The sequence below is a fragment of the Pelobates fuscus genome, unplaced genomic scaffold (assembly GCF_036172605.1).
Source record: "Pelobates fuscus isolate aPelFus1 unplaced genomic scaffold, aPelFus1.pri H_1, whole genome shotgun sequence".
NCBI lineage: Eukaryota > Metazoa > Chordata > Amphibia > Anura > Pelobatidae > Pelobates > Pelobates fuscus.
In genome coordinates this window covers 551,464-578,862 of record NW_026961990.1, presented here as the reverse complement: position 1 = coordinate 578,862, position 27,399 = coordinate 551,464, and the positions used below count along the sequence as shown (strand labels likewise).

The window sequence follows — 27,399 nt, the reverse complement described above, 5'->3', positions numbered from 1 at the left end:
TCTTCCACTCCTCAATGATGACATCACGGAGCTAGTTGATGTTAGAGACCTCGCACTCGTCCATCTTCCGTTTGAGGATGCCCCACAGATGCTCAATGGGGTTTAGGTCTACAGACATGCTTGACCAGTCCATCACCTTTACCTTCAGCTTCTTTAGCAAGGCAGTGGTCGTCTTGGAGGTGTGTTTGGGGTCGTTATCATGTTGGAATACTGCCCTGTGGCCCAGACTCCGAAGGGAGGGGATCATGCTCTGCTTCAGTATGTCACAGTACATGTTGGCATTCATGGTTCCCTTAATGAACGGTAGCTCCCCAGTGCCAGCAGCACTCATGCAGGCCCAAACCATAACACTCCCACCACCATGCTTGACTGTAGGCAAGACACACTTGTTTTTATACTCCTTACCGGGTTGACACCATCTGAACGAAATAAATGTATCTTGGTCTTATCGGCCCACAGAACATTGTTCCAGTAATCCATGTCCTTAGTCTGCTTGACTTCAGCAAACTGTTTGCGGGCTTTCTTGTGCATCATATTTAGAAGAGGCTTCCTTCTGGGACGACAGCCATGCAGACCAATTTGATGCAGTGTGCGGCGTATGGTCTAAGCACTGACAGGCTGACCCCCCACCCCTTCAACCTCTGCAGCAATGCTGGCAGCACTCATATGTCGATTTCCCAAAGAAAACCTCTGGATATGATGCTGAGATTGTGCACTCAACTTCTTTGGTTGACCATGGCGAGGCCTGTTCTGAGTGGAACCTGTCCTGTGAAACCACTGTATGGTCTTGCCCAATGTGCTGCAGCTCAGTTTAAGGGTCTTGACAATCTTCTTATAGCCTAGGCCATCTTTATGTAGAGCAACAATTATTTTTTTCCGATCCTCAGAGAGTTCTTTGCCATGTTGAACTGCCAGTGACCAGTATGAGAGTGTCACATCCTGCTCTGTTCTGTGGAGATGTCTGGCCTTGGCTTCTAGTATCCAGTACTCTTGTTACAATTCTTGTTTAGTTTTTCTTGGTTTTTGGTTTTCTTTCTATGTCTGGTTTTCTTTATGCTGGGATTTCTGGGTTCATTCCTGTAATCCATCCCTGGGATTCCCAGTCTCCAGGTTTCATTTACATGTTTGTTTTATTTGCCACACCTGTTTGTTTCCATCTGTCATTATGTTTCAGTGTTCCTGCAGGCAGCTGCTTCTGTCCTTTCTTGCAGGTAAGTACTATATATGTGTTCTGAATCTGTGGTTGTTTTAGTATACTTTAGGCAGTGTAGGATCTGCCAGATATGGGGTACATTGGCGTTGTTGGCAGGCTTATGCAATGTATGATCATATAATGTGACTAAATCCCCATGATTTCCATATGTAGTACTTAGTTATTTCTCCTCTTGTTTTGCCTATGTTATCTTGTCTTGTTTTAGTTTGTACACCCAGTCCATGTACAGTCCTGTCCAGTCATGCCCATGTTTTCCTCATGTCTTGTGTATATGTTCTGGGTTTAGCTTACTATCCTTCTCTGGTTCTGGGTTCTATTAGTTCTGTCTTGTTTTCATGTTTGGTGCCTATCTCTAGTCTTGCCTTGTTTCTAGTCTTGCTGCAGAGCCTCCCAATTCAGCTCCTGGGAGGTCTGCTAATTTCCTTGCTCCTAGTTCCTGGTATCCGCTTAAAGGGAAACTATAGTCACCTGAACAACTTTAGCTTAATGAAGCAGTTTGATGTATAGAACATGCCCCTGCAGCTTCACTGCTCAATCCTCTGCCATTTAGGAGTTAAATCCCTTTGTTTATGAACCCTAGTCACACCTCCCTGCATGTGACTTGCACAGCCTTCCATAAACACTTCCTGTAAAGAGAGCCCTATTTAGGCTTTCTTTATTGCAAGTTCTGTTTAATTAAGATTTTCTTATCCCCTGCTATGTTAATAGCTTGCTAGACCTTGCAAGAGCCTCCTGTATGTGATTAAAGTTCAATTTAGAGATTGAGATACAATTATTCTAGGTAAATTACATCTGTTTGAAAGTGAAACCAGTTTTTTTTTTCAAGCAGGCTCTGTCAATCATAGCCAGGGAAGGTGTGGCTAGGGCTGCATAAACAGAAACAAAGTGATTTAACTCCTAAATGACAGTGAATTGAGCAGTGAAATTGCAGGGGAATGATCTATACACTAAAACTGCTTTATTTAGCTAAAGTAATTTAGGTGACAATAGTGTTCCTTTAAGCTTATTCAGGGTCTTGGTATGTGGCTGCACAAACGCTGGTGCTCAACACCAGGGGGCGTGCGGTTACCCTGCACCAGACCCTGCTAATCCACCTCCACACAGTGACTCCTACTCTGAACATCAGGCATACTGGGTCCCGGTCCTGCACCGCCACCCGTACAGCGTCTGGGTCCCGGGCATCGGACCGCCACCCTGACAGAGAGAGTGTGAGAGTGATAACACCAAATTTAACAAACCTGCTCCCCATCCACACCTGAGATATATGTATAACCAGGTTAAGTTAGAAAAGTGTACACTTTTTGTGAAATGAAAAACATGAGGACACACTCTTTACACATAAACCTTTGCAGACAACTAAGGTGCTTTAGGGGTGTTGAGTGTTCCTCTAATGTCACATCTGTTATTCAATAAAATCAGCTAGTTGAATATCACAGACAGACATAACTGTTTCCTTTTACCTGGCAGACAGCGAGGAGGTACACTGAGATCTTCTAGAGATGGACTCTATTGAAACGGATTCTCATGTTATTTGCGATACAGTTATATGACCCCGTCACTGTGTCTGGATGTGTGTCAGAAGCTGTGGCTTAAGAAAGCAGTTTGCATGTACTATCTGCCTGTGAATCCCCACAAATAAACTCCACACCTAAATCTGATTTCTTCTTAGATGCTTGCTATGCAACATTTGTGGACGATCTATAAAGTGTTAGTTAGGCTATGTTCTGTTTTGGTTATAGTTGTGGGTATTAAACGAGGAACATTTAGATGCTGAAGTTCCTATAAACCCTTCCACCGTGGGCTGAAGCATTTAATTTCATGTGCATGTGAGGCTGAGATTCATGCTTTTTCCTGCACGGATATCTTTTATTAAGAACAATACATGTTACTGCAGGGTAATATTTTCCATTCCATCTTACTGTAATTAACCACCCTTGAAAGGGATTGTAACACTGGTAGGAGAAGGCGGTGACCCAGGGGTGGGAAGGAAATGGTGACACTGGAGTTAGGTGGAAAGTAGGGTGACATCTCTGAGAAGGGTGAGAAATGGCGATGCTATGTGGTTTCTTCATTATATATTTACAGAGAAGACAAAAACTAGTAGAAATATCTATGTGAAGTACGACTAGAGGGTCAGGAGAGGGAGTTAAAAAAAGAGGAGAAATATGTGAGGGGGCTGGGGTAGGGAGTTAACACATTTTTCTTTGGGTGTAGAAGTAACCCTAGTTAAAGTAAATAGGATTGAGAAGGGTTTTTTGTATTAGGAATATAACCAAGGGAGAGCAGCAATAGTGCACCGGAACACTAACAGTCTACCCCAGGATTTTTCTATCTATATATTCAGAAATATATTTCACTCCTCCGTCTACTCACCATTGAACTGCAGAGATTGCTTTAGATGATTCCATGCTAAGATGAATTGTTCAATGCCCTTCAATAAAATGTGTTTTGTTCCTTCTACATAAGAGAAAATAACAATATTGAAGCTACCAGTATGCTTTATTTATTTGTAAATTATTTTCATTTTATTTTACACACAGACATTTACCTGAGTTAATGTTATTTAAAAAGTCTTGTATTGTTTGTTGGTTTGTTTCTTGGATATTCCGGGACATCTTTATCAGCTGTTTCTGAAGATTCAGTATTTCGGGTAACAGTTTTACCATCCGAAGTTCATATTCCTGATTAAGAAACACAAGTTACAGGTGTGGTCAGTTATGAGACTGAAAATAATGACTGTATAGAACCATAGAAACTGTCATAAATCATGTGACTTGCAGAGAAGATAACAGGCTTTTTAGGTCTCCTACTTATATATAATGGCTGACTATGAACCGTGTCAAGTCATTACAATGAAATGAATATCTTAACCAGTGCTATGGTAAACGCTATCCCATAATTTATTAAAATTGCACCTTTAGCATGCATAATCCATTTTCCTGTACAATTTAAGCCAATTTGTTAGAGCCGTATGGAAACAATACAAGGGACAATCCAGCAATGTCGAAAGGATGAATCTAAGCAACATTACTGCTTTTCATCACTACAACATTTATTGTGCAGAAAGCACTTTGCTCTGAGAGAGGTTTATAACTGCAGTGATTTGTAAAAATAACATTTATAACACAGCCCTCATGTAGCCAGGATGTTACATGCATGGATGACTGTGTTAAGTCTGTCAGACTGTGTTAAGTCTGTTAAGTCTGTCAAGTTGTAATCAATGCATGGAACTTAGACTGAGCTCTCTCTCTCTCTCTCTCTCTCTCTCTCAAAAATACAGAGCAAAGTCATGGTTACATGCACAAACAGTCCTCATCACTGCAGGTCACGAAACACCACCTGACTCACTAAGTGGATAGCAGCCAGGATATGAATGAAATCCGTTTATAAAGCAGTTTCACTCATCCTATGTGATGACTCGAAGCATACTGGGGAATACTCCTTACATTTAATTTCAATTAAACGTATGTATCATCATGGACCAGAATAGGTAACTTTTGGTCCATTTTAAAAGAGTGATGTGTAAGTAGACACTTACTTTATCCAGGAATTTTGACAATAGCGGTACAGATTCCTTCCCATTATTTTGCTGAACCACATTCCGCAAATATTCAACGGTGATCCTTTCCCTGCATCCCCAGATTTTGGAGCAGTGCACGTGAGTTTCTTGAGGTAATGTCATACAGCTACCATCAGCCAATGGATCCTCATACACAATGTTCATGATTAAATTGGAACTTATTCTGTCATCATTGCGGATATACTTATTAACTTCTGGAATCTCAGTATTCAGAGTCTGGGTAAAGAGAAACCATTCTTAGCAATATATCATTTTAATGAAAAACTGATTTACTCAGTGAAAACTTCAATTTGCTTTAAATATTGACTGCATTATTGCTGAAATATGAAAGTAAATTATTAATATATAGATATAGAAAGGACAAATGAGAATACATAGTGGTGAACTGTGTAGTATGGATACATTATACCAACAAGAGTTTCTGGAAACATCACACACAATGAAACCAGATGCTTCTGTTAAGTCGTTATGCATCTCTAATACATGATAAAAGTTTGCTAAGCATTGTGGGAGATATAGTCCACAAAGAGATGTCATTGTCCTCTCCCTGTCCATATAAATAAAACTGTTCTTACAGGTAACTGTAGCACATCAGACTATAGAGCATTACAGGAGACTTTATCTCCCATAATGCTGAGCTAGAAATTCAACCCCTCAGTGCTCTATATTTTGCATACTAAAGCAGTAGTGGACAATAATCCCCATGTTACTGCATAACTTTAAACATACAGTATGGGAGTCCCACACATATACATATACAGTCACTGCCAAGTAGCAGGAGAAGAAGTCCAGTCTGTAATAGTTTTAGATACAGAAGGGTCTCATTGACTTGCTGTGGTGGTTATGATGCTACAAGTATGCTGACACCAATCCCCAGCAAGGACATAAACTTTGCCTCTTAACTGGGTCCCTGCTGGTCAATCATTGGCTGAAAGTGTCAGCTGATTTCTCTGAGCCATTGAATGAGTATTTGTACAGAGAAATATGCACAGAACTGACAGTAGCCAGGCCAAAACTAATTTCAGGCTGACTAATGATGCTGTCGTAGATAGACTAATTACTTCTTATGTGCAGCGTTTCATACTGAAATGCTGCACATACAGGCTGAATGCACCATGACCACTTCAAAGTGCTGGTCATGGTGCCTGGAGTAACCCTTTAATCTCTAATCTAAGCAATAAAATAAACCCACACCGGCTCAGGATAAGAACTGTCCTGATACAAACCTGCACTTTCACAAAATTACCATTTTACAACTTTACAATAGTACATGTTATTCATAACATGTAGACGGAACAGCAGATTTTGTTTCACCTGAAGCACAGGGGCAATCACCATTCTTTCCACAGCCTTTTCCCATTTGTTTCTGGCTTCTTTCAATGTCCATATTTCATCAAACTGAAAAGGCACTGAAAAAAATTAAATACAATTAGATGCGCATTTTTACATCAGATACCATCAGGGCCGGCGCTACCTGTAAGGCGACCTAGGCCTAGGGCTGCAAAAATCCTTGCACCAGCCCTGGATACAATGTTGATCTAATTATAACAATTGAAAGTTCTTCATATTTTTTATGTATGTGTGTTCATCCAAATCATATCTTACCTTTAAAGAGGAGGTGCTGAAATTTTAGCACAACCAGACAACCAATTAAAAGCAAGCTATTTCCTGTTCTAACTTTATTTTTTTTTATTCTTTAAATTGACTACTTCACCTCTGTACAGCACTACTGGAGAAAATGCAGGGAGACGTACAGAATTTCTCTGTTCAAATACCCAACTGCGCAGGAGTGCCCGAGGTATCATGGGGTAGCACAATCACCCAGAACGTGAAAGTGGAGTTCTTTTACTCTTTTACCTCTCCTGCTTTATTCACCCCAGTAAACACAAAATATTGAAATAGCGTTCACTTGATTGTGGGACCAAGTTCCAATTTAAACAATAATAATCTTTTTTGTTTGTTTATCTATCTTTTAACAAAAACATAATTGTCTCACCAACATCTTTTTGGAAGACAATATGACTTGGTGTCAAATTAAAGAGCATAAAAGTCCATATACAGTATATACATTGTGTTAGCCAAATTGCTTGCTGGTGTATAGATCAAAAGTCATTGTATCAAGAACATAGCATTAAAGACAACATTTAAGATTGTCTCAGGCAGCCGAAGAAGCAGTTGCTCCTCCCTAAATGGCATGGCGATTTCTCACAACTCCTAGCACTTCATGTGCTCCATCCACAGGTTGCCATGTTAGGAATGGAAGAAGCAATCTTCAGGCAAAAAAGAGCTGTATATGTTTTTCCCATCTTTGCTAAATATATATTGCTTAAAGGGATCCTATAGTGCCAGGAAAACAAAGCTGTTAATAGGTTCCCCCTCCCTTAGGGCACCCCTCCCCTTCAGCCACTTACCTGAGTTCAGTGCCGATGTCCCTCGGTGCTGGGTCAGGCTCCACCCACGCTACTCCACGCTCCTCCCCCGGCCGCCGCCAGCCGGCGGGGAAGACCTAGTGCGCATGCGCGGCAATTACCTCTCCTCATAGGAAAGCATTTAGTAAATCTGTTTCTGGAGGTCCATGAGGGATGTTGGACACTAAAGAGGCCAGTTGAGTAATACATTGAGCGATAATCGCTGGATCCCATCTATCCGTCGATTTGGAAGACTGTCGCGTCTCAGTCTACCACAGAGGCCAAGGGTCTCAGATAGTGACACCGCTCATTGTAGATCTTGAACTGGGTATGAATAGTCCCCATGCAGGACCAGAAGAATGTGGGTTAGGCGCCATCTCGCCACCACAATCTCTAAGTAGCGATATAAATGGTTGGAGAGATCTCTGTCACATCAGTGTGCCACTGAAGAGATCCACATAAAAGGTTCGCTCCATATTCTCAAAAGCATAAGGAGAAGTCCCCTTGAGGTCGGCCTAGACTGCTGCTCTGTCTCTCCTGGTTAAAAAGCGCACCGCCAAGTCTCTCAGTACCGCATCGTGGGTCTTTGTTGGCTTGGGGAGATGAACGTTACCAGCAAACATGATGGACTTGGCCTGATTAGGTGACAGTAAGGCCACAAGCAAGTACCTCAGGAACTGTAGAAGCTTTACTGCTGGTATTTCTTCTGATTTTCTCCTAATCATCAAACTATTGCAGCGCCTCATATCTTATAGGATTGTGAATCATTGCTCAAATGTATTCTATTGTAATGCTTAAACTTCGTTTTCAAGTGAAGTAATTTCTGGTCTTGACCCACAGATGAAGTTTCCAGAGAACCTAGTTCTGATAAGGCCTATAAGATCAGTGGGGAGCGAGGCCACATCAGCTAGGATGTTTTACTGGAGATCTGCCAACAGATGCTATCGTCACTGGCCTGAAGTCTGTGCTCTGTTAAACTATCTGGGGTTGAAGGTGAGAAGGCAGGTCCGCGTTCTCTGTGTAACTACTCAGAGAAGTTGGAACATTAATCAATATCATTTTGGACCCAGACACACCATGTGCTTGTCAGAGAAGACCTACGATATTCATTCCCGACCCGAGTTTGTCAGACTTCTGCTCCTTGGTCTTCTGGCCCACATCAGCCAGGGCTGCAGCAAAACGCAGATTGGGGTTATAAAACGTGGCAAAATCAATTGTAATAGCGGTCAACTCTTCAGAGCTCATAGATAGTGTGTCCGTCTGCTCCAGTCACTAAGCTCTGCCCCAAAATGTTTAACATTTTTATTTACTTTTTATGAATCATATCTTTTTTCTTATTACTTTCAAATATTTTCCTCTACAATCAGACAATCGTGAAGTATCAGCTCCTGCGCTAGGAAGCTAGAGCTCCAATCAGCTCAGCTGTGAGCTAATAGATTCAAAAATTGCTCGCAGCAGTGCGGACTTTAAATTTATTTAATATCTGAGGTGATACTTCATCTATTTGTGTTTATGTTTTTACATACAATATTTACCTTGTTGACGTGAGCTTCGAAGCAGGAAGCAGATGATGAGGTGGACCACAGTGGTTGTCTCATCAGCACTTTTTCCAAGTGAATTCCGCAGCTGATCCAGACCTTTCACAATATGGTGAAAGAGGAAATCTCCAAGATTTTGCACTGGTGGCTTCACAATACCTGCCAGACTCTGTAATACAAGACAGTAACCTGACAATATATCCATTGCTAAATATTTCTACTGAACTCCATAACTAAAGCAGTATATAGAAAGCAATATTTTGGCATTCTTGAACAAGTATTTGCTTTGTGGAGCTCTGTACCTGCCCGTCCTCCTCTGCTCCCAGGAGCATTGCCAGGTGAGTCAGCAGTCTTAATATGATAAATACTGGTATTGTCATTTCTCGATCTGGAGCAACAACAAACCCTTGGTATTCCGGATCCCCTAGAACATGGCCAGTCTGCGTTCGGTCAAATGCAATTCTGTTTAAAGAAATACACAAATGTGATTTGTACTCTTTATCAAGCGTTAATTTCTGCATACTTTTGCTGTTCTCATACTAAACATTCATTAGGAGGGAAAGGATAACATTAGATTTTATTAAAGACACTGAGGCTCCTATTATGCTGCACTCTTTCTATATTTCCCTCAGCAGCAAAGAAATGACATATGAAATCAATGGAAAAAACAAGCAGTAACCTAGTTACACGATTAGCCAATCAGCGACATCCTCATCCCATAACAGGCAACACCCAATTAACCACTTCCTCTTTTTTTGCTGCTCCCTCAGTTAAGTAGAACCCTGTGTCACAGTTTCCAATCTGTGGGATCGCTTTCCTTATTATTGTGCCAATATTTAATTTAATGTTGTTACTACTTGTATTGTCTGGCTACTACCTTTGGTTATTAAAGGGACACTCACATTCCGTGTGCTATAGCGTTGCTGGATGTCCTCACGCTACGTGAGGACCTCCAGCGTCGCTGAAATCCCCATAGGAAAGCACTGAAAGCATTTTTCAATGCTTTCCTATGAGGAGGTCTAATGCGCGTGCAATAGGTCTCCCCCGCCGGATGACGTCAGCGGGGGAGGAGCGTGGGCGGACCCTGAACCAGCGCAGAGGGACATCGGCGCTGGAGACAGGTAAGTCACTGAAGGGGTTTTAACCCCTTCAGCAACTTGGGAGGCAGAGGGGACCTGCAGTGGCAGGAAAACGGTTTGTTTTCCTGGCACCGGAGAGTCCCTTTAAGCGTTTTGTTAATTGCCTATTATTTATTATTTTCTATTTTTATTGTTATAATTTTCATTTCCTAATTTCTCAGTTCTCCTATTGTTCCTCTTGCTCTCTGGGCACTTCTGGCCTCCAAGGAAGCTTTTGTGCTCATTGAGAGCTTTCTCCCATCTCTTCCCACCTTGGTGCCATTTATTTCACCATCGCCCCTTTTAACCTTTCTAAAACGGCCACGCATGCGCCTTCCCTCAGGAATGCATTCGGCAGCCATTTTGGACACGTTAATTTGCAGCACATTCATTTCCCGAACGCCCTTTGGGACGTATTCATTGCCATTATTTTTTTTTTTCGTTCGACAGCCGAACGTCCACTCGGAACTTTCATTAATTTGTTTCACCATTCAAGTATCAAACAGCCAATTACTCCTGAACGGCCAATCCATATTAAGACTTTTGTATACCTCAGTCGGCTTCCGATTGTCTATTTTTTTGCAACGGCGGCCATCTTTTTTGTTTCTAATTGACCCACGGCGGTCATTTTAATGTTTTTGTCTTGTGTGGTTATTGCCCCCAACTTCCCTAACACGGAGTTAGTATCCAGTGTTAGTGGTGGTTGGACGTCTCTTTGCTCCCTGTGCCTAGTATATAACATTTTGACTACTTTGTTGTTTCTTTTCTATATATTACACTACCCGCCATTATGCAGGCAGATAAAGTTGCCCCTGTACCCTCTGGGTTCCAGGTTAACCCTCAAATCCAACCTCTGAGGAAATTCAAACACTAATGGACTCAGCTATGGATAAGGTGTCTTCCTCACTGTCTACAACTTTTACTCAAGCCTTATTTCTGCTGTGATACCCCCAGCCTCTACTATATCACGCCCTGGCCATATGGTCTCCCCGCGCAAACCAAACAGCCCACCAAAAATGGACCACCACGCAATAGAGCCACTAGCCTGGCAAAAGCGGCTAGATTGTGGAAATGGGCAAAAGCCCAAATGGATTCTGTGTCTGAACTCAGTGAGGAGGAGGAGTGGGCTGGTGACCCTGATTTGATATGATTCAATGACTCTGACCAGGAGACAGATTACGACGCTGTGGAGGTTTTAGAACCCTCTCATGATGGCAACTCTCATGTGGCTGCTGCCACAAAAGTGAGTCGACCCTTACTGGCCAGTTAGGGTAAAATTCTTGACCCACAGGGTGAGCCTTTATTCGACCTAGATGACCTAAGCCACCCTAAATTGGCAGAGTGGTCACCTGCTGAACATGTGGCACGTTATTTTGCTGCCAGGGTCCGTAAGCCTTTAGACAAGGCAACCCATTGTAAGTTACGGGCTGAAAGCCCCACGATGCCGGATGATGTCTGTAAGACACCCTTAGTTGATCCTTAAGGTTATTCAATTTTTTTGCAAATATGGGTGGTAGTCCAAGAAGAGCTTATATTTCTCTCTCTATAGATGCCAAGATAAGATCCAAGATATCCTAGGTCCTGCATCCAAGATTTTTGAGGCAGCTCTCTGGCTTTAGACCATGTTTTGGATTGCCTGACTGTTAGAGGTTGGATACCAAGATAGATTTGCCTAGTCAGCAATTACAATGCTGCTCTCGCTACAGAGCGCCACAATATAGAACCAAACCTGCTTAATTTGGCAAATTCTGAACCTGGCCCTTCAGTCAAAGGATTTCTAGTTTGCGATTCTTTTGTCAAGGACTTAGGGACCTATGTGCAAGTCTCAGGCAAATATGAGAAGGGTGTTTTACCCCATGGTTTTAATTGGGCGTCGCCTGTTATGGGATGAGGATGTCGCTGATTGGCTGATCGTGTTACTAGGCAGGTACGGTTACTAAAGGTTTACTGCTTGTTTTTTCCCATTGATTTAATATGTAATTTCTTTGCTGCTGCGGAAAATAAAGAAAGAGTACAGAATAATACTCGCCACCGTGTCATTAATAAAATCATGACTTTACACTATGTTAATAGTCAAATATGGGAATTAAACCAGTTAGAAGGACTGTGTGTGCGTGAGCTTCTCCTTGCGGGCTCGCTCACAGTGTTGCCTGCATGAGAAGAAGCTGATTCTGTTTTGGACCAGCACACAGTGGGTGCGGTCACAGGCACTGTTTTTGCACAGAATTCACATTAACAAATACAAAAAGAGAAGTGCAAAAAATGCATACAAAATAATCAGAAAACATAATAAAAAAAGCAAACCATCTTTATTATTGTTTCCCAATTTTTTTCTATGCACATTTACAAACTAGTTTCTTTTTGTATTTGTTTGTTTATGTGGAGCAGCATGTGCACAGTTCACTGATTGGTGTCTTATCTTGAATCAGAAGCTCCATTTACAATCTTTTATTTTATAGAACTCTCATTAGTCAGTCAGCCAGAGTTCCAGGCTAAGTCACATGTGCTGGAGATATAACTACATCTCGGCACATTGGTCCGCTGGTAAATAGCAGGAAGTAATGGACAAGGTAAGGGTCTGGGTGATGGTTACAGAGGTTGATGGCAGGAAGTAATGGGACAAGATAAGGGTCTGGGAGATGGGTACAGAGGTTGAAAGCAGGAAGTAATGGGACAAGGTAAGGGTCTGGGAGATGGGTACAGAGGTTGAAAGCAGGAAGTAATGGGACAAGGTAAGGGTCTGGGTAATGGTTACAGAGATTGAATGCAGGAAGTAATGGGACAAGGTAAAGGTCTGGGAGATGGGTGCAGAGGTTGATAGCAGGAAGTAATGGGACAAGGTAAGGGTCTGGGTGATGGTTACAGAGGTTGATAGCAGGAAGTGAACGGACAGAGTAGGGGACTGGGTGATGGGTATGTTGTTAAATAACAGAGAGTAATGGAACAAGGTAGGAGTCTGCAATAAGTGTATACAGGTAGATAACAGGAAGTAATGGTACAAGGATATGGGTCTGGGTGATGGTTACAGAGGTTGATGGCAGGAAGTAATGGGACAAGGTAAGGGTCTGGGAGATGGGTACAGAGGTTGATAGCAGGAAGTAATGGGACAAGGTAAGGGTCTGGGTGATGGTTACAGAGGTTGATAGCAGGAAGTGAACAGACAGAGTAGGGGACTGGGTGATGGGTATGTTGTTAAATAACAGAGAGTAATGGAACAAGGTAGGAGTCTGCAATAAGTGTATACAGGTAGATAACAGGAAGTAATGGTACAAGGATATGGGTCTGGGTGATGGTTACATAGGTTGGTGGCAAGAAGTAATGGGACAAGGTAAAGGTCTGGGAGATGGGTGCAGAGGTTGATAGCAGGAAGTAATGGGACAAGGTAAGGGTCTGGGTGATGGTTACAGAGGTTGATAGCATGAAGTGAACGGACAGAGTAGGGGACTGGGTGATGGGTATGTTGTTAAATAACAGAGAGTAATGGAACAAGGTAGGAGTCTGCAATAAGTGTATACAGGTAGATAACAGGAAGTAATGGTACAAGGATATGGGTCTGGGTGATGGTTACAGAGGTTGATGGCAGGAAGTAATGGGACAAGGTAAGGGTCTGGGAGATGGGTACAGAGGTTGATAGCAGGAAGTAATGGGACAAGGTAAGGGTCTGGGTGATGGTTACAGAGGTTGATAGCAGGAAGTGAACGGACAGAGTAGGGGACTGGGTGATGGGTATGTTGTTAAATAACAGAGAGTAATGGAACAAGGTAGGAGTCTGCAATAAGTGTATACAGGTAGATAACAGGAAGTAATGGTACAAGGATATGGGTCTGGGTGATGGTTACATAGGTTGGTGGCAAGAAGTAATGGGACAAGGTAAGGGTCTGGGAGATGGGTACAGAGGTTGAAAGCAGGAAGTAATGGGACAAGGTAAGGGTCTGGGTGATGGTTACAGAGGTTAATGGCAGGAAGTAATGGGACAAGGTAAGGGTCTGGGAGATGGGTACAGAGGTTGAATGCAGGAAGTAATGGGACAAGGTAAAGGTCTGGGAGATGGGTGCAGAGGTTGATAGCAGGAAGTAATGGGACGAGGTAAGGGTCTGGGTGATGGTTACAGAGGTTGATAGCAGGAAGTAATGGGACAAGGTAAGGGTCTGGGTGATGGGTACAGAGGTTGATAGCAGGAAGTGAACGGACAGAGTAGGGGACTGGGTGATGGGTATGTTGTTAAATAACAGAGTAATGGAACAAGGTAGGAGTCTGCAATAAGTGTATACAGGTAGATATCAGGAAGTAATGGTACAAGGATATGGGTCTGGGTGATGGTTACAGAGGTTGATGGCAGGAAGTAATGGGACAAGGTAAGGGTCTGGGAGATGGGTACAGAGGTTGAAAGCAGGAAGTAATGGGACAAGGTAAGGGTCTGGGTGATGGTTACAGAGGTTGATGGCAGGAAGTAATGGGACAAGGTAAGGGTCTGGGAGATGGGTACAGAGGTTGAAAGCAGGAAGTAATGGGACAAGGTAAGGGTCTGGGTGATGGTTACAGAGGTTGAAAGCAGGAAGTAATGGGACAAGGTAAGGGTCTGGGTGATGGTTACAGAGGTTGATGGCAGGAAGTAATGGGACAAGGTAAGGGTCTGGGAGATGGGTACAGAGGTTGAAAGCAGGAAGTAATGGGACAAGGTAAGGGTCTGGGAGATGGGTACAGAGGTTGAAAGCAGGAAGTAATGGAACAAGGTAAGGGTCTGGGTAATGGTTACAGAGGTTGATAGCAGGAAGTAATGGGACAAGGTAAGGGTGTGGGTTATGGGTACAGAGGTTGATAGCAGGAAGTGAACGGACAGAGTAGGGGACTGGATGATGGGTATGTTGTTAAATAACAGAGTAATGGAACAAGGTAGGAGTCTGCAATAAGTGTATACAGGTAGATAACGTTAGGGGTCTGGGTGATGGTTACAGAGGTTGATGGCAGGAAGTAATGGTACAAGGATATGGGTCTGGGGGATGGACATATTGGTCGATAGCAGGAAGTAACGGGACAAGGTAGGGGTTTGGCAGATGGGTAAGCAGGTGGATAACAGGAAGTTATGTGACAAACTAGGGGTCTGGGTGATATTTCCACCAGTGATAATCAATCTACATATGAAGTCTTTCAATTTAAATATAAGATCTGATGTAAAATAAAACCTACAGCATGTGTTGAAATCCTTCATGTGGCATGTGGTTAAGTCCTCCAATAACTACGTCACAATCCATACATCGGCTCATTTCCATCGGAAGACCACACTGTCAAACAATATTAACAATTAAAACAATAACTATAATGAGCGGGGCTCTGGATGTGTTTACAATAATTCAGTAACAATGTCTGTGAGAGAACCCTCTGTCCCTGGACTTCATATTTCTCCTTATTTGCTTGGATTTTATATTTTCCTTATATATTCGTTAATTGGTTCGATGAATTTCACTTCTCTTACAACCAGGATAATTCTATTCAAAGAACCAAACAAATTGCCGAACAACCGACCACCCTGCATTTGGAGTGTGCCGCTCGTTAACCTCCCAGAAACTGTGGTTAACCGCAGCTTAATTGACGAACGGCTGGATGGTCGTCGTTCGTATAAATGAACACGTGGCGGTGGCCATCTTAAACTGTCAAACGGCCAGCGGTGTGTGGTCGTCAAACACATGGAACTATTCTCGGACACTAGTTCCCACGAACACCGCTGGGACTTCCAGACTTCCACCAATTAGTTTTCTTTCATACGAACGCAGTGGCGTTCGGTACATTCAAACACACGAACAAGAGATACTGGAAATCATAGACATGAACAGTCATTTCGTTATTTCAGTGTGTTTCCCTACCCCTGAAATAGACCGGCCGACCAAGCTAAACTTATGGAACTATTCTGGACAGCAGCCTCGTGGGCGGCTGGGCAGAAATGTGACCTCCAGTTTACTTTTGAACCCCTGAACCGATCTGGGTGATTTTTGAGTATGCTGTTCCCCCAGATCAGGGCTATCATGAAATGTATATTTGTGGGGGTTTCTTATGTTTTTGGGGTATTTCTAAAAAATGTGTAAGAAGTTGTATTTTCTCGTTTGGAGATAATTGAGTTGATACAGTAATTAACTCAATTATCTCCTAAGCAGAGGGGAGTGATTGTGTACACTGTGTGGGAGTGACTGAATGTAAAATACTGTTTTGATTGGCTTGTTGTTCCTGTGTCCTGGTGCCCCACAAGGTCCACCTGGGTGGTAACCTTGTAGGGAAAACTGTATAAAAGGCAGTGTGCCACAATAAACCTTCAGTTCCTGATTTACCCTCAACACAGAGCCTCGTCTTGTGCTTGTAGGGGAAAGCTTTACCTGCTGCAATCCCTGTCTTGGGATTGCTCTATAATCACTAGCTCTTCTAAGAGTTGTTCCTGCTCTGCTCTACAGCCTCCCTCTCACTACAGGGGAGAAAGGAAATCTCTTGGCGGCGAAAACCCCTCACTCTTCCGGGTTGCTGCTACAATGTCCCTAGACTTTTACAGAAAAGTTAACACTAAACACATGCTACACATGAAATGCAGTAATTGAGAACCATGTACCATCGGATCCTGTGCCTTACTGTAAGTTTAAAGGGAAACTATAGTCACCATTTGTTCTGTTGAGTATAATAGCTCCGTTCAGGCATTTTCATGCAAACACTGCCTTTTCAAACATTGCCCCTAGGGACACCTCCAAGTGGCCACTCCTTAGATGGCTGCTAGAGGTGCTTCCTGGCTCAGGGCTGCACAGTAAGCAGCCCTGCCGTTCAGCGTCCCCACGCTCTGCATGGAGAAGTTGAATTTTCCTCATAGAGATGCATTGATTCTCCAAATCAAGTTTTACTTCTTGGTGGCTCATTGACCTTCAATAGAAATTTCTTGGTGAATTCCCAACAATTTCCAGTTTGGAAAATAACCGTGAGAAACTGAAAATGTAGATCATTCTGTTTATTAAAGAAATATCCCCAAGACTAATCCCTACTGGCCCAGTACTCACAGGTACATTGGGCATTCTGGACAGGCTTACTCGAATTTCATGGAAAAGAACTGGCTCCCAGTTCCTGATTTCTACTTCAGGCAACATGAGAAGCAAGTGTACTGCGATGGCTCTTCACAGAGTACTAAAAAGGAGTTCTCTATTACGCCCAGCTGTGGACGTTCACTTTATGACAAACTGCACGGTAAAATTTTTAGTTTACAGAGAAAACCCTCAATGCTTACCTCGCCAACTGCACAATAATGACCACTGGGGCAAACTGAAAGAAAGACAGATTTTAAAAGTTGTCAAAAGTCGTTGAGAGACAAAATATTCATACAAATATGATGATTAACCATTACCAAGTATTAGGCAGACATTTCTCAGAGAAATGTATTGGGAACAACATAATGGGTAAAAAAAAAAACACAATAATAAAAACACAAATATGCCAAAAAGGAAGGGGGAATAAAAAAAAAAAACTGGAACACAGGGTTAATCACTAAAGTCCACAAGGCCCAGTATTAAATGGGGCATAAAAACTACAGACTACAAAACCCAGACAATGTTCACAGTATGTAATAATATCTGGATTTGCGGTCAAGGCTCCAAATGAGCTTTAAAGGACCACTCTAGGCACCCAGACCACTTCAGCTTAATGAAGTGGTCTGGGTACCAGGTCCAGCTAGCTTTTACCCTTTTTTTTATAAACATAGCAGTTTCAGAGAAACTGCTATGTTTATACTGAGGGTTAAGCCAGCCTCCAGAGCCTCTAGTGGCTGTCTCATTGACAGCCGCTAGAGGCGCGTGCGTGCTTCTCACTGTGAAAATCACAGTGAGAGCACGCAAGCGTCCATAGGAAAGCATTATGAATGCTTTCCTATGCGACCAGCTGAATGCGAGCGCGGCTCCTGCCGCGCATGCGCATTCAGCCGATGACGTAGCGAGGAAGAAGAGGAAAGCTCCCCGCCGGCGCTGGAGAAAGAGGTAAGTTTAACCCCTTCCTCCCCCCAGAGCCCGGCGGGAGTGGGTCCCTGAGGGTGGGGGCACCCTCAGGAAACTCTAGTGCCAGGAAAACGAGTATGTTTTCCTGGCACTAGAGTGGTCCTTTAATATGGACCAGATTTCGGACAGGCGGAGCCTAGCATCCAACCTGAACGGTCGCATCTCCTCTGAGCTCCGGCAAACTCTGCCTGAAATAAGCACTAAACCCGGCAAAATCTAACAAAAGCAACCCTACGGGACCCCCGATCACACACGACGCAAAACTAAGAAGCAAAAAGCTGAAAAACCTAACCTAGGCATGAACATTGGAGACTTATGGCGGCAGGCACATGAAGCCTCACAAGCCAAGATGGCGTCTTACCCCGACGACAGCTCCGACTTCTTGGATGATCACACCAAGGAGTCCGGAGACCTCCTCCACGACCAAAAGTGACCCCAGCGCCACCCCCGATTAAAAATGACTCATCGCCGGTGTAACGGACCGTTTCACTTACAAGAGGATAAAACCCAGTTTAGGCGATAATCCCCTTTCCAGATGCACAGGCAGCTATTGCAAACACCATTCTCCCGACTGGAACCACACGAACACTGGAACAGCTGAACAAGAAAAGCAGACCTCGGCTTACACTCTTGGCAGTCAGCATACAATCCCATTCCCCCAAAGACCGAGACAACACATCGCTTTGAGGGTTAAGCAAGACCCTGGACTGGGACACCCAGTCTGGCTTTTATTACAAACAAGTACATACAGGACACTCCCAAGGGGAGGATGAAATTAACCAATCACATGGATGTACCTCCCACACATTTCCTCCCCTTAGATTAACACTTAACACAATTATACCGTACACCTTTTTCCCCAATTCCTGGATGTACCCCAAATACATAGGCTACACCTCCAAAACAGGTATCCCCTGATAGCCCTTATTCAGGGGGACAACATATGCAAGAATCAGCCCATTCGGATAAACGGTTCGGGAGTTATGGGACTTTAAAGTATTGACCGACCGCATGGGTAAAGTATCCGAAAACAGTTCCATGCATTTTGGCCCTGCGGTCGGTCACAAACAAGTGAATGAAACAGACGAATTGCCTGTGTTATAGAGCCTGGAGAGGGTTTGAATGAATTCCCTTGTTTGTGGGGTTCTTTCTACCGAACGGCGGGTCATTCGGTAGTTTCCATACGAATTTCTGGAAGTATGGAGGTCTCAGCGGTGTTTGCCTAGTCAAGTGTCCGATTTTAGTTCCAGACACTCGACGGCAAAACACCGCTGTTCGGTAGTTTAAGATGGCCGCCGCCACGTGTTTGTTTCCCGAATGGCGGCCACCCAGAGGACAAAGCATACATTACATGGATTGCCAATTACCCGTTTGCAACATTGTTGCAAACGGTAATTGGAGGCACACTTAGTCCTGGGTGGTCTGGTTGTTCGGTAGTTTCCTCAATATAATGAATGGAGTGATTCTACCGAACAATCAGATGAATGCTGTACATATATATAACCCAGGTTAAACTGCATACAAAAATACATACATGACATTAAAGTATTAAAGGCAGGATTACTGTACTACGCTCCACAGTCTTAAAGGTACAGTAGTCCCAAAAGTTCCAATATGTCCATCGCTGCTTTTAAAGGGCCAGCAGCAGCAATACAAATTATTACCTGCCCAAATATAGTTTCTAAAGTGCAACACGTCCAGGGGCCATAGTCAGCGGGCAGGAGGCCAGCAGCCAGGCCTCTCCAGTTCACAGTGGCGAAGCTGGTTTCGCCACAGCCGGTAACCAAGGCCGACATGCAAGAGCTGCTGGCGGGCCTTCGGCGAGACATACATGCGGACGTGGCCGCACTCCGCGCCGACCTTCAAGGCCTGACAGGCCGCACGGGAGCTCTGGAAACAGACTCCCACAATGCCAAACAACAAGCAACTCGCCTGCAATCAGAGCTGCGGTCCCTGTGGAAACACCATACCGCTCTGGAAAGAAAAGTCATGTCCATGGAGGACGCAAGGCGATCCACGAACCTCAAGATCAGAGGAGTGGTAGAGACTGTGCCGGACGCGGAATTACCGCACTTCGTGAGACGCCTCCTGTGCTCAATATTACCCCCGAAACAGGCAAAACTGATAACACTGGAGAGCCTGTTCAGAATACCTAAATCCCAGAAAGCTCCTAACGAAGCTCCCAGGGATCTGATAGTCTGCTTCCAGACCAAACAGGACAAAGCGGCGGTAATGACTGCCTTACGAGGACACTCACCTTATATATTTGAAACCTCTTCCCTCACTTTTTATGCGGACTTATCCGGGGAAACACTAAAGTGGCGAAGATCCATGCAGCCTCTTACAACGCTGCTTCGCTCACACACCATCACCTACCGGTGGCGGGCAGCCCAAACCCTGATGATCACCCACGAGGGGAACTCCTACCCGGTTCATAAACTGGAGGACACAGCTGCAATCCTAGGGAACCTGGGCCTCCCACCCGACTCAATCCTCAAAGCCGTGCACCAACCGACAAACACACAGCTCAACTGGGACCCGGCGAATGTCACAGCCTTCGCACCCCGGAGAACCCAGGAGACAGCCTATGCCACGGTCACAACATGAGGATACAAAGAGACGGAGAGACGACAGCCTACCAGCTGCTTAAGGCAGGTCGCACCCCACTTTTCATAAAGATGCGGTCAGGACAGTTATTGCACAACCTAATAATTAATGACTGAACTAAGCCTACCAGATAATGCTCTCAAAGTGGCGGCGATATGCCTAAACCTCACCGCTCCTATTGCCAATTGCCACGGACACTGCATACCCTATGCTATGGTTATATTTAATTTTATTTTGAAAAACTATACTCTTTAAATGTTGGGATATAATGATGTGTGCAATGCAGACCCTACTAACAAGCATTCTGATGCTGGACTATCGGACCATACCACCCCCGTTCCGACACCACCCTGCCTGACATTAAGACGCAAAGTAATCTCTGTCCCTCTAGTTGGATCACATTGCTTTTTTTTTTTTTTTTTAATTCTTTATTTATTACAAGGTGTCAATATTACAAGTAACAGTAACAGTATTCATCAGAAACCCATGTGAGTACATCCAGGCATGTATAAAGATATATAATTTGCTTAAAAGTACAGCAGCAAGAAATACATGGCAGTGTACGCAGTATTTGACGCTTGCACAACCGCCATGAATGACCACACAGGTTCAGGGTGCACCACCTTAATTTTTTGATAAATGTAAAATATAGAAAAGGAGGAAGAGAGAGATAGACATGACTGGCCCCATCGTATGGTTCGTGTTGGCCGGAATAATATGGTCACGGCTTCTGTTGAGCCATGTTTTACTCGGGTATACCTCCCCGTTCTGTCCCTAAGCTGAAGGTAGTCTCGATGGAGGTGTCATCTAACCCTGTTAATTCCCAAGCGGTATGAGCTCCCTGGTAACAGGGTTAAGAATGTACCGACAGATATTAAGGGAGAGGGGAACCGGTCAGAGTCCAAAAGGGGAAAATAACGATAGAGATAGAAAGTAACCTGAGAGATAATGAAATAGGGGAAAAAACTAAGGAGGAGTCTAGGTGGGGGGGGGGGGGGGGAGGGAGAAGGGTATATAAGGAGGTAATGAGGGGGGGGGAGAGGGGACGCTGGGACCCTTCAGCTCAATTAAATATCAGTACCCATGATCCATGTGTTGCATCCTATTGTGACGATAATAAGGTGCGTGACATCTATGGAGCCTAGTGCAGCTTGCATATCTCCCGGCGGGAACCTGCAAGTCCCGTTGCAGGAGAAGAACATGGAGTGTAGTAACAGGTGCAAACATTCTTAGAGAGGTGGGGGCATGGGGAAATGAGCCCTCCCCCCCCTCCCCTAATCGCCCACTCCACTATCTATCCATGGAGCCCATACCTTTTCAAACTTTGGAAGCGTGCCTCTAACTTTAGCCGTCAGTTTGTCCATAAGAAACGTATCTTTAACCTTTTGCAGGACAATATTTAGTGGGGGAGCAACACTTTGTAGCCACATTTGTGCCAGGGCTCTTCTAGCAGCCAAATTTACTTTATGGATCAATAACTGTTCCGTTCTGGACCAGCCTTCCAGAGGTCTGGCCAGAAGGAAAACCCACGGGTCTAGTTTGATCTCTCTACCAAAAACATCTTTCAGTAACCCCGCTATTTGTTTCCAGAATTGCTGAACCGTCGGGCATTCCCACCACATATGTAGATAAGTTCCTTTATGGCCACAACCTCTCCAGCATAAGTCCGTAGACATTTTATGCATTCTGCAGAGTTTAACCGGGGTGATGTACCACCTGAACATGGTCTTATAAGCTTGTTCCTGCATGGAGACACATACAGACGAAGTCGCAGCGGCTTCCCAGATGTCTTGCCAGTCGACTCCCTCAAGCTCCTCACCTAGATCAGCTTCCCATTGGGATGTGTATGTGAGTGCCCCCCACTCCAAGGTGGATGTACTAAGGTGTGCATACATGGTAGTGATAAGGCCTTTCGGGAACTGCTCTTGAAGGCACATATTTTCGAAGAACGTGGGCTTTGTCAATGCAACAGTCCGAACTGCCGGTGTCTGGGCATAATCCCGGAGTTGTAGGTACCTGAAGAAATCAGATGGGCGCAAAGCGGCCCTAACCTTCAATTCCTCAAATTGAAGAATCGAACCGCCTTCGTACAAATGACAAAGACGTTGAATTCCAGCGTTCTCTATACCCTTGAAGTCTCTAGCTTCCAATCCCGGGCTAAAGGCTGTGTTCCTTAGGTACGGGGCCAACGGAGATAATTGCGTGGTTAACCCGTATTTAAGTGACGTGGCATCCCAGAGTTTCATAGAGTTCGCTATGGCTGGGCACGTGACGTGTGGGAGCGGTCTGTTGGCCTTAGGGACCCACATGTAGAATTGGGGGATATCAGGCCCCATGAGGGAGGACTCCAAATCCACCCACCTCCTCTCATCCGGGAGAGAGTGCCACAACGCTATTTGCGTGAGTTGGGCTGCTAAGTAATAAAAATACAAATTCGGTAAGCCCAGACCGCCTCTTGATTTTGCTCTGTACAGGATATTTCGAGATATCCTATGTTTCTTGTTTTGCCAAATAAACTTCCCTATGGCCTGTTGGAGCGTGCCCAAGTCAGATTTAGTCAGCCGAACCGGCAGAGCCTGAAACAGAAATAGGATCCGAGGGAGCACGTTCATTTTCACCGTGTGGATCCTGCCGATCCAAGAGATCGGTTTATCCTGCCATCTCTCCATATCCGTAATTAAAGTGCGGATCAAGGGTACATAATTTTGTTGGTGAAGGTGTTTTGGGTCTGCTGTCAGCCGGACCCCTAGGTATTTGATATAATCTCTGGCAACATGAATCTTATAGGTTTCCCTTATGTGGGCTATGTCCGAATCTATCATATTGAGAGGGAGAGCGCTCGATTTGGAGAGGTTAACCTTATAACCGGCCAGCCCGCTATAGGAGTCTAATATGGCCATCAATGCTTCCATTGATGCTCTGGGTCAGTCAGGGTCAGCAAAACGTCGTCGGCGAAGCCGGAGACCACGTATCGCTGACCTCCGATCTGGATTCCTCGAACTTCCTGTGTATCATGCACCTTTTGCAATAGGGGCTCCAATGATAGAGCGGACAACAGAGGGGATAATGGGCATCCCTGCCTCGTTCCGTTGCCCAAACTAAAGGGTGTTATTTTTGATCCCGCTATCCGGACCCGAGCCTGTACATCGGTGTACATTGCTCTAATTGCGGATAGAAAAGTATCCGGGAGGCCAAAGTGTCGGAGGACCTCGAACAGGTAGGGCCATTTGACTCTGTCAAAGGCCTTTTCTGCGTCCAGTGATAAGAGTAGTGTCGGGGTCCCTCTATCTATCTGCCTCCATATGAGATCGATGTTACGTCTAGTATTTTCGAATAACTGTCTGCTAGGAATAAATCCCACCTGATCAGGATGGATTAAACGCGTGAGGAAAGGGTTCAGTCGGGTAGCCAGAATCTTTGCCAGAAGTTTTGAGTCGTGATTAATTAACGAGATAGGGCGAAAGTTTTCCGGGACCGAGTCGTCTTTGCCAGGTTTAGGTAAAAGTATCATGTCGGCTAGAGACATATCCCTGTCCGGAGCGCCACCCTCCATGAGATCATTGAATAGAATTTCTAATTGGGGCGTTATTTCTTCGCGGAAGATTTTGTAATAGCTGCCTTCAAAGCCATTCGGGCCCGGTGCTTTGTTACCTTTCAACGAGGTAATTGCAGCGTCAATCTCCTCAGCCGTGATTCGGGCTCCGAGAGCAGCGGAATCCCCCCTCCCAATCGCGGCAGAGACAGATGAGATAGAAAATTTCTAGTATCCTCAGTTTCGTCTCGTCATCGCATTTCGAGTGGTTGTATAAGTTGGAAAAGTAATCCGTGAAAACCCTAGCTATGTCGGTGGGATCTGTACAGTTCCCTCCAGTGCTATCTTTAATCCGTATTATATGCGAGTGGCCTTGTCTCGGGCGGATAGATCTGGCTAACAGTGTATCCATTTTATTGGATTTTTCATAATAGGTCCGTTTAGACCATACTATAGCTCTAGCCGTATCATCGAGGAGCGCCTCACGAACCGATGCCCGCAGATCCCGTACGCCCGCTAATGTAGCGGGTGTCGAGGCAGCTTTATGTTTTTCCTCTGCTTTTCCCAAAGCTGCTAGAAGAGACGACAATAATTGCGATTTGCGTTTCTTCTTCAATGAGGCTTCGTGTATCAAGATACCCCAAATAACCGCTTTATGGGCGGCCCATACCGTGGCCGGGCGGAGATCCGACTCCGTTTCCCTAGCAAAATATTCAGTCAGTTCCTTCCGAACCACGTCCACCACTGTCAGATCTTGCAACAAAGAAGTATTTAACTTCCAGGTCCATGGGGATGCAACGCATAAATTATCTAAGGTCAGCGTGACCTCAGCGTGGTCGGACCAAGTGATAGAGCCAACCGTAGTACCCGAAACCTTTGAAGCTGAGTGAGAGTTTACTAGGAACATATCGATTCTGGAGTAGGTATCATGGGGTGCTGAATAGAAAGTGTAATCGCGTTCAGCAGGATGATGCGCCCTCCAGATGTCCAAGAGACCCGTTCGGAGGATGAAGGAGCGGAGAATTTTATCCTGTCCCCCTCTCCCATGTGACCGCGGGAGGTCGCCGCCCCGGCTCCGGTCTACGGCCGGACACGGAGCGGCATTGAGATCGCCTCCCACAACCACCATACCATGCGGTAAATCACGTACCATCTGGGTCATTGTGTCCCAGAATTCAGTAGAGGGGTCGTTGGAGGCGTAAATATTTAGAAAGTGAATCGCATGGGAGTATAAAGTCCCGGACACTAGAATAAAGTGACCCGCTGGGTCTGCCACCGCTTTCCCCATTTTAAATGGGCATCTACAGTGTATAAGCACCGCGACCCCGTTTCGTTTGTTCAAAGCCCTAGCTTCATGTACGGTGCTAAATACGTGATCCTTCAAGGCGAATCTCGCCGGTGCTGGTATATGTGTCTCCTGCAGGAACGCAATGTCAGGGTTCGAACGCTTGAGATCTCTGAACATAAGGCGGCGTTTGCTCGGAGCGTTAAGGCCCTTGACATTTAAAGATAGTAGTTTTAACGGCATCCTGACAGGTAAAGGTTCACGCTTATTCTACGCACAAGGCCCACCAGGGGCCGACATGTATGTTGTAATGAAATGATCAAAGATGTAGAGTAGTGGCCTGGTCCCCGCCCACTATAGCTGTGCAGTGTGTAGCATCTACGGGTATCCACGTCCCCTTTCAGAGGAATTGGGAGAAGGGTGAGGGGGAGGGGGGAGGGGAGAGTACAGGAACAGAAAAGGGGGAAAATAGTGAAAAAGAAAACAATTGTGAAAACTTTCGCCTGGGCTTACCTATAGCCAGGGTAACATGGGGTATATGTTGAAGCGACTCCAGAGCATAGAATATGCCCCAGAGTAGCCCAAACATAGACCAACTGAAATAAGCACCCTAAGGTGCCCGGTTAAACCATTATGAGGACAAACATATTTCCAAACTATTGAAGCTAACACACAGGAGGGAGAGAGTGGTATGGAGAGGGGATTCCACTATGGGACAGACCCCTCCCCCCAAGAAACGGAAGCCAAAGCCGGGGTTACCCCAGGGGGCGGACACGGAATGCAGAACCCTTATCCCTTTAAAGCATAGAACTTATTTGGAGGGGCTCTGGGGCGACCTATAACAGTAGAACAGTGGGAGCTGTACAGGACATAATGCATATAGGCAGGCCCGAGTTCTCCTTGCCCATGAGTAAATTCCGGCCTCAATAACATCCTATTCCATTAGACTCACGCACATACCGTCAGTGGATCGGATTGAGAAGGATCGAGACAAAGGCTTCACCTACTCTGCCAATCCAACTGAGGGTAGAGAGAAGGAAAATAAAAATACCGCATAAATCCCACATATCACATCTCCTGTATCCCACTCCGCTTGGGCTCTACGAGAGTAATAATATGTCCGAAGCTCTATACCCCCCGCCCTTAATACTAACATTCCCAGGTATGTATTTCGTTACGAGGGAGAAAATTTAACATATCGCAGGGTAAAGTACAATAAAGGCCCCAAGCAAGTTACCGGGAACACTGCCCGCCGCCCGCAACAGGAAAAATAAACATATAGTCACAAGTAAAAATTACGGATAACGGATCACCGCCTTAAGTCTCGCTGAGTCCGCAAGGGGGAGGAAAATCGGGCCTCCCCGGCCCTCGAGATTCAACAGAGAGTATACTATGCATGTATGCCCAGGATGCGAGAGGGGCCGGGGCAAGGATAAAGTTAGTGGGAGGGAGAGAACAGGGGAAAACCGCTCAGCCCTAGCCCACCCCAGTAAGGAAAACCCACCCGCGGAGGGGACTGTGGCCGACCCGTAGGAGCCCTTACCCAAAGACCCTAAAACCTGGGCCGTAAAACTGAAGGAGGGGAACCGATGCCACCCTCCCAATCAACATTGACCCTCCCGGATGATCTCACCGCCTGGATCTACAGACAACGGACCGCATACCGCCAGTGGAGAGCCGACCTCCTCACTCGCCCGCCGATAGCCACTCGCGTGGGAGAGCTGCCAGGACCTCCGTCGACGCCACCGGAACCGCAAAGCCAACAGGAACCTGGATCCCTAAATCAATCAGAAAAGCAGCCGGGTCGCCTTCAGGAGTTAGAACTTTGGTACGGCCGTCTTTGAATGCAAGCAGACGGAAGGGGTGACCCCAGGCATACCGAATGGAGTGTTTCTGTAAGAGTTCAGTTAGTGGGCGCCATTCCCGTCGACGCTGCAGAGTTGTGGGGGTAAGATCCTGATATGGGGCTATGTCCACCCCATTGTGCACAATCGAGCGATCCCTTCCACACCTCATCACCGCCTCTTTAGTTTGGAACGAGAGGAATTTGACAATGACATCTCGAGGCCGTCGGTCATCAGCCCTCTTAGCCCGGAGGGCTCTGTG

The 27,399-nt window shown here is 45.2% G+C and overlaps 1 protein-coding gene across 1 annotated transcript in view; it reads right to left on the bottom strand.

The window, feature by feature from the left end:
• LOC134585306 (E3 ubiquitin-protein ligase RNF213-like) overlaps nt 1-27,399 on the bottom strand; it is a 105,736-nt gene that overhangs the window by 74,719 nt on the left and 3,618 nt on the right. The window contains exons 4-11 of the mRNA XM_063440727.1: nt 17,110-17,144; nt 15,047-15,139; nt 9,042-9,203; nt 8,737-8,908; nt 6,108-6,202; nt 4,752-5,009; nt 3,762-3,894; nt 3,587-3,670 (exon numbers count right to left, since the gene is read on the bottom strand). Coding sequence (XP_063296797.1) covers nt 3,587-3,670; nt 3,762-3,894; nt 4,752-5,009; nt 6,108-6,202; nt 8,737-8,908; nt 9,042-9,203; nt 15,047-15,139; nt 17,110-17,144 — 1,032 coding nt within the window. The remainder of the gene's footprint in view (nt 1-3,586; nt 3,671-3,761; nt 3,895-4,751; nt 5,010-6,107; nt 6,203-8,736; nt 8,909-9,041; nt 9,204-15,046; nt 15,140-17,109; nt 17,145-27,399) is intronic.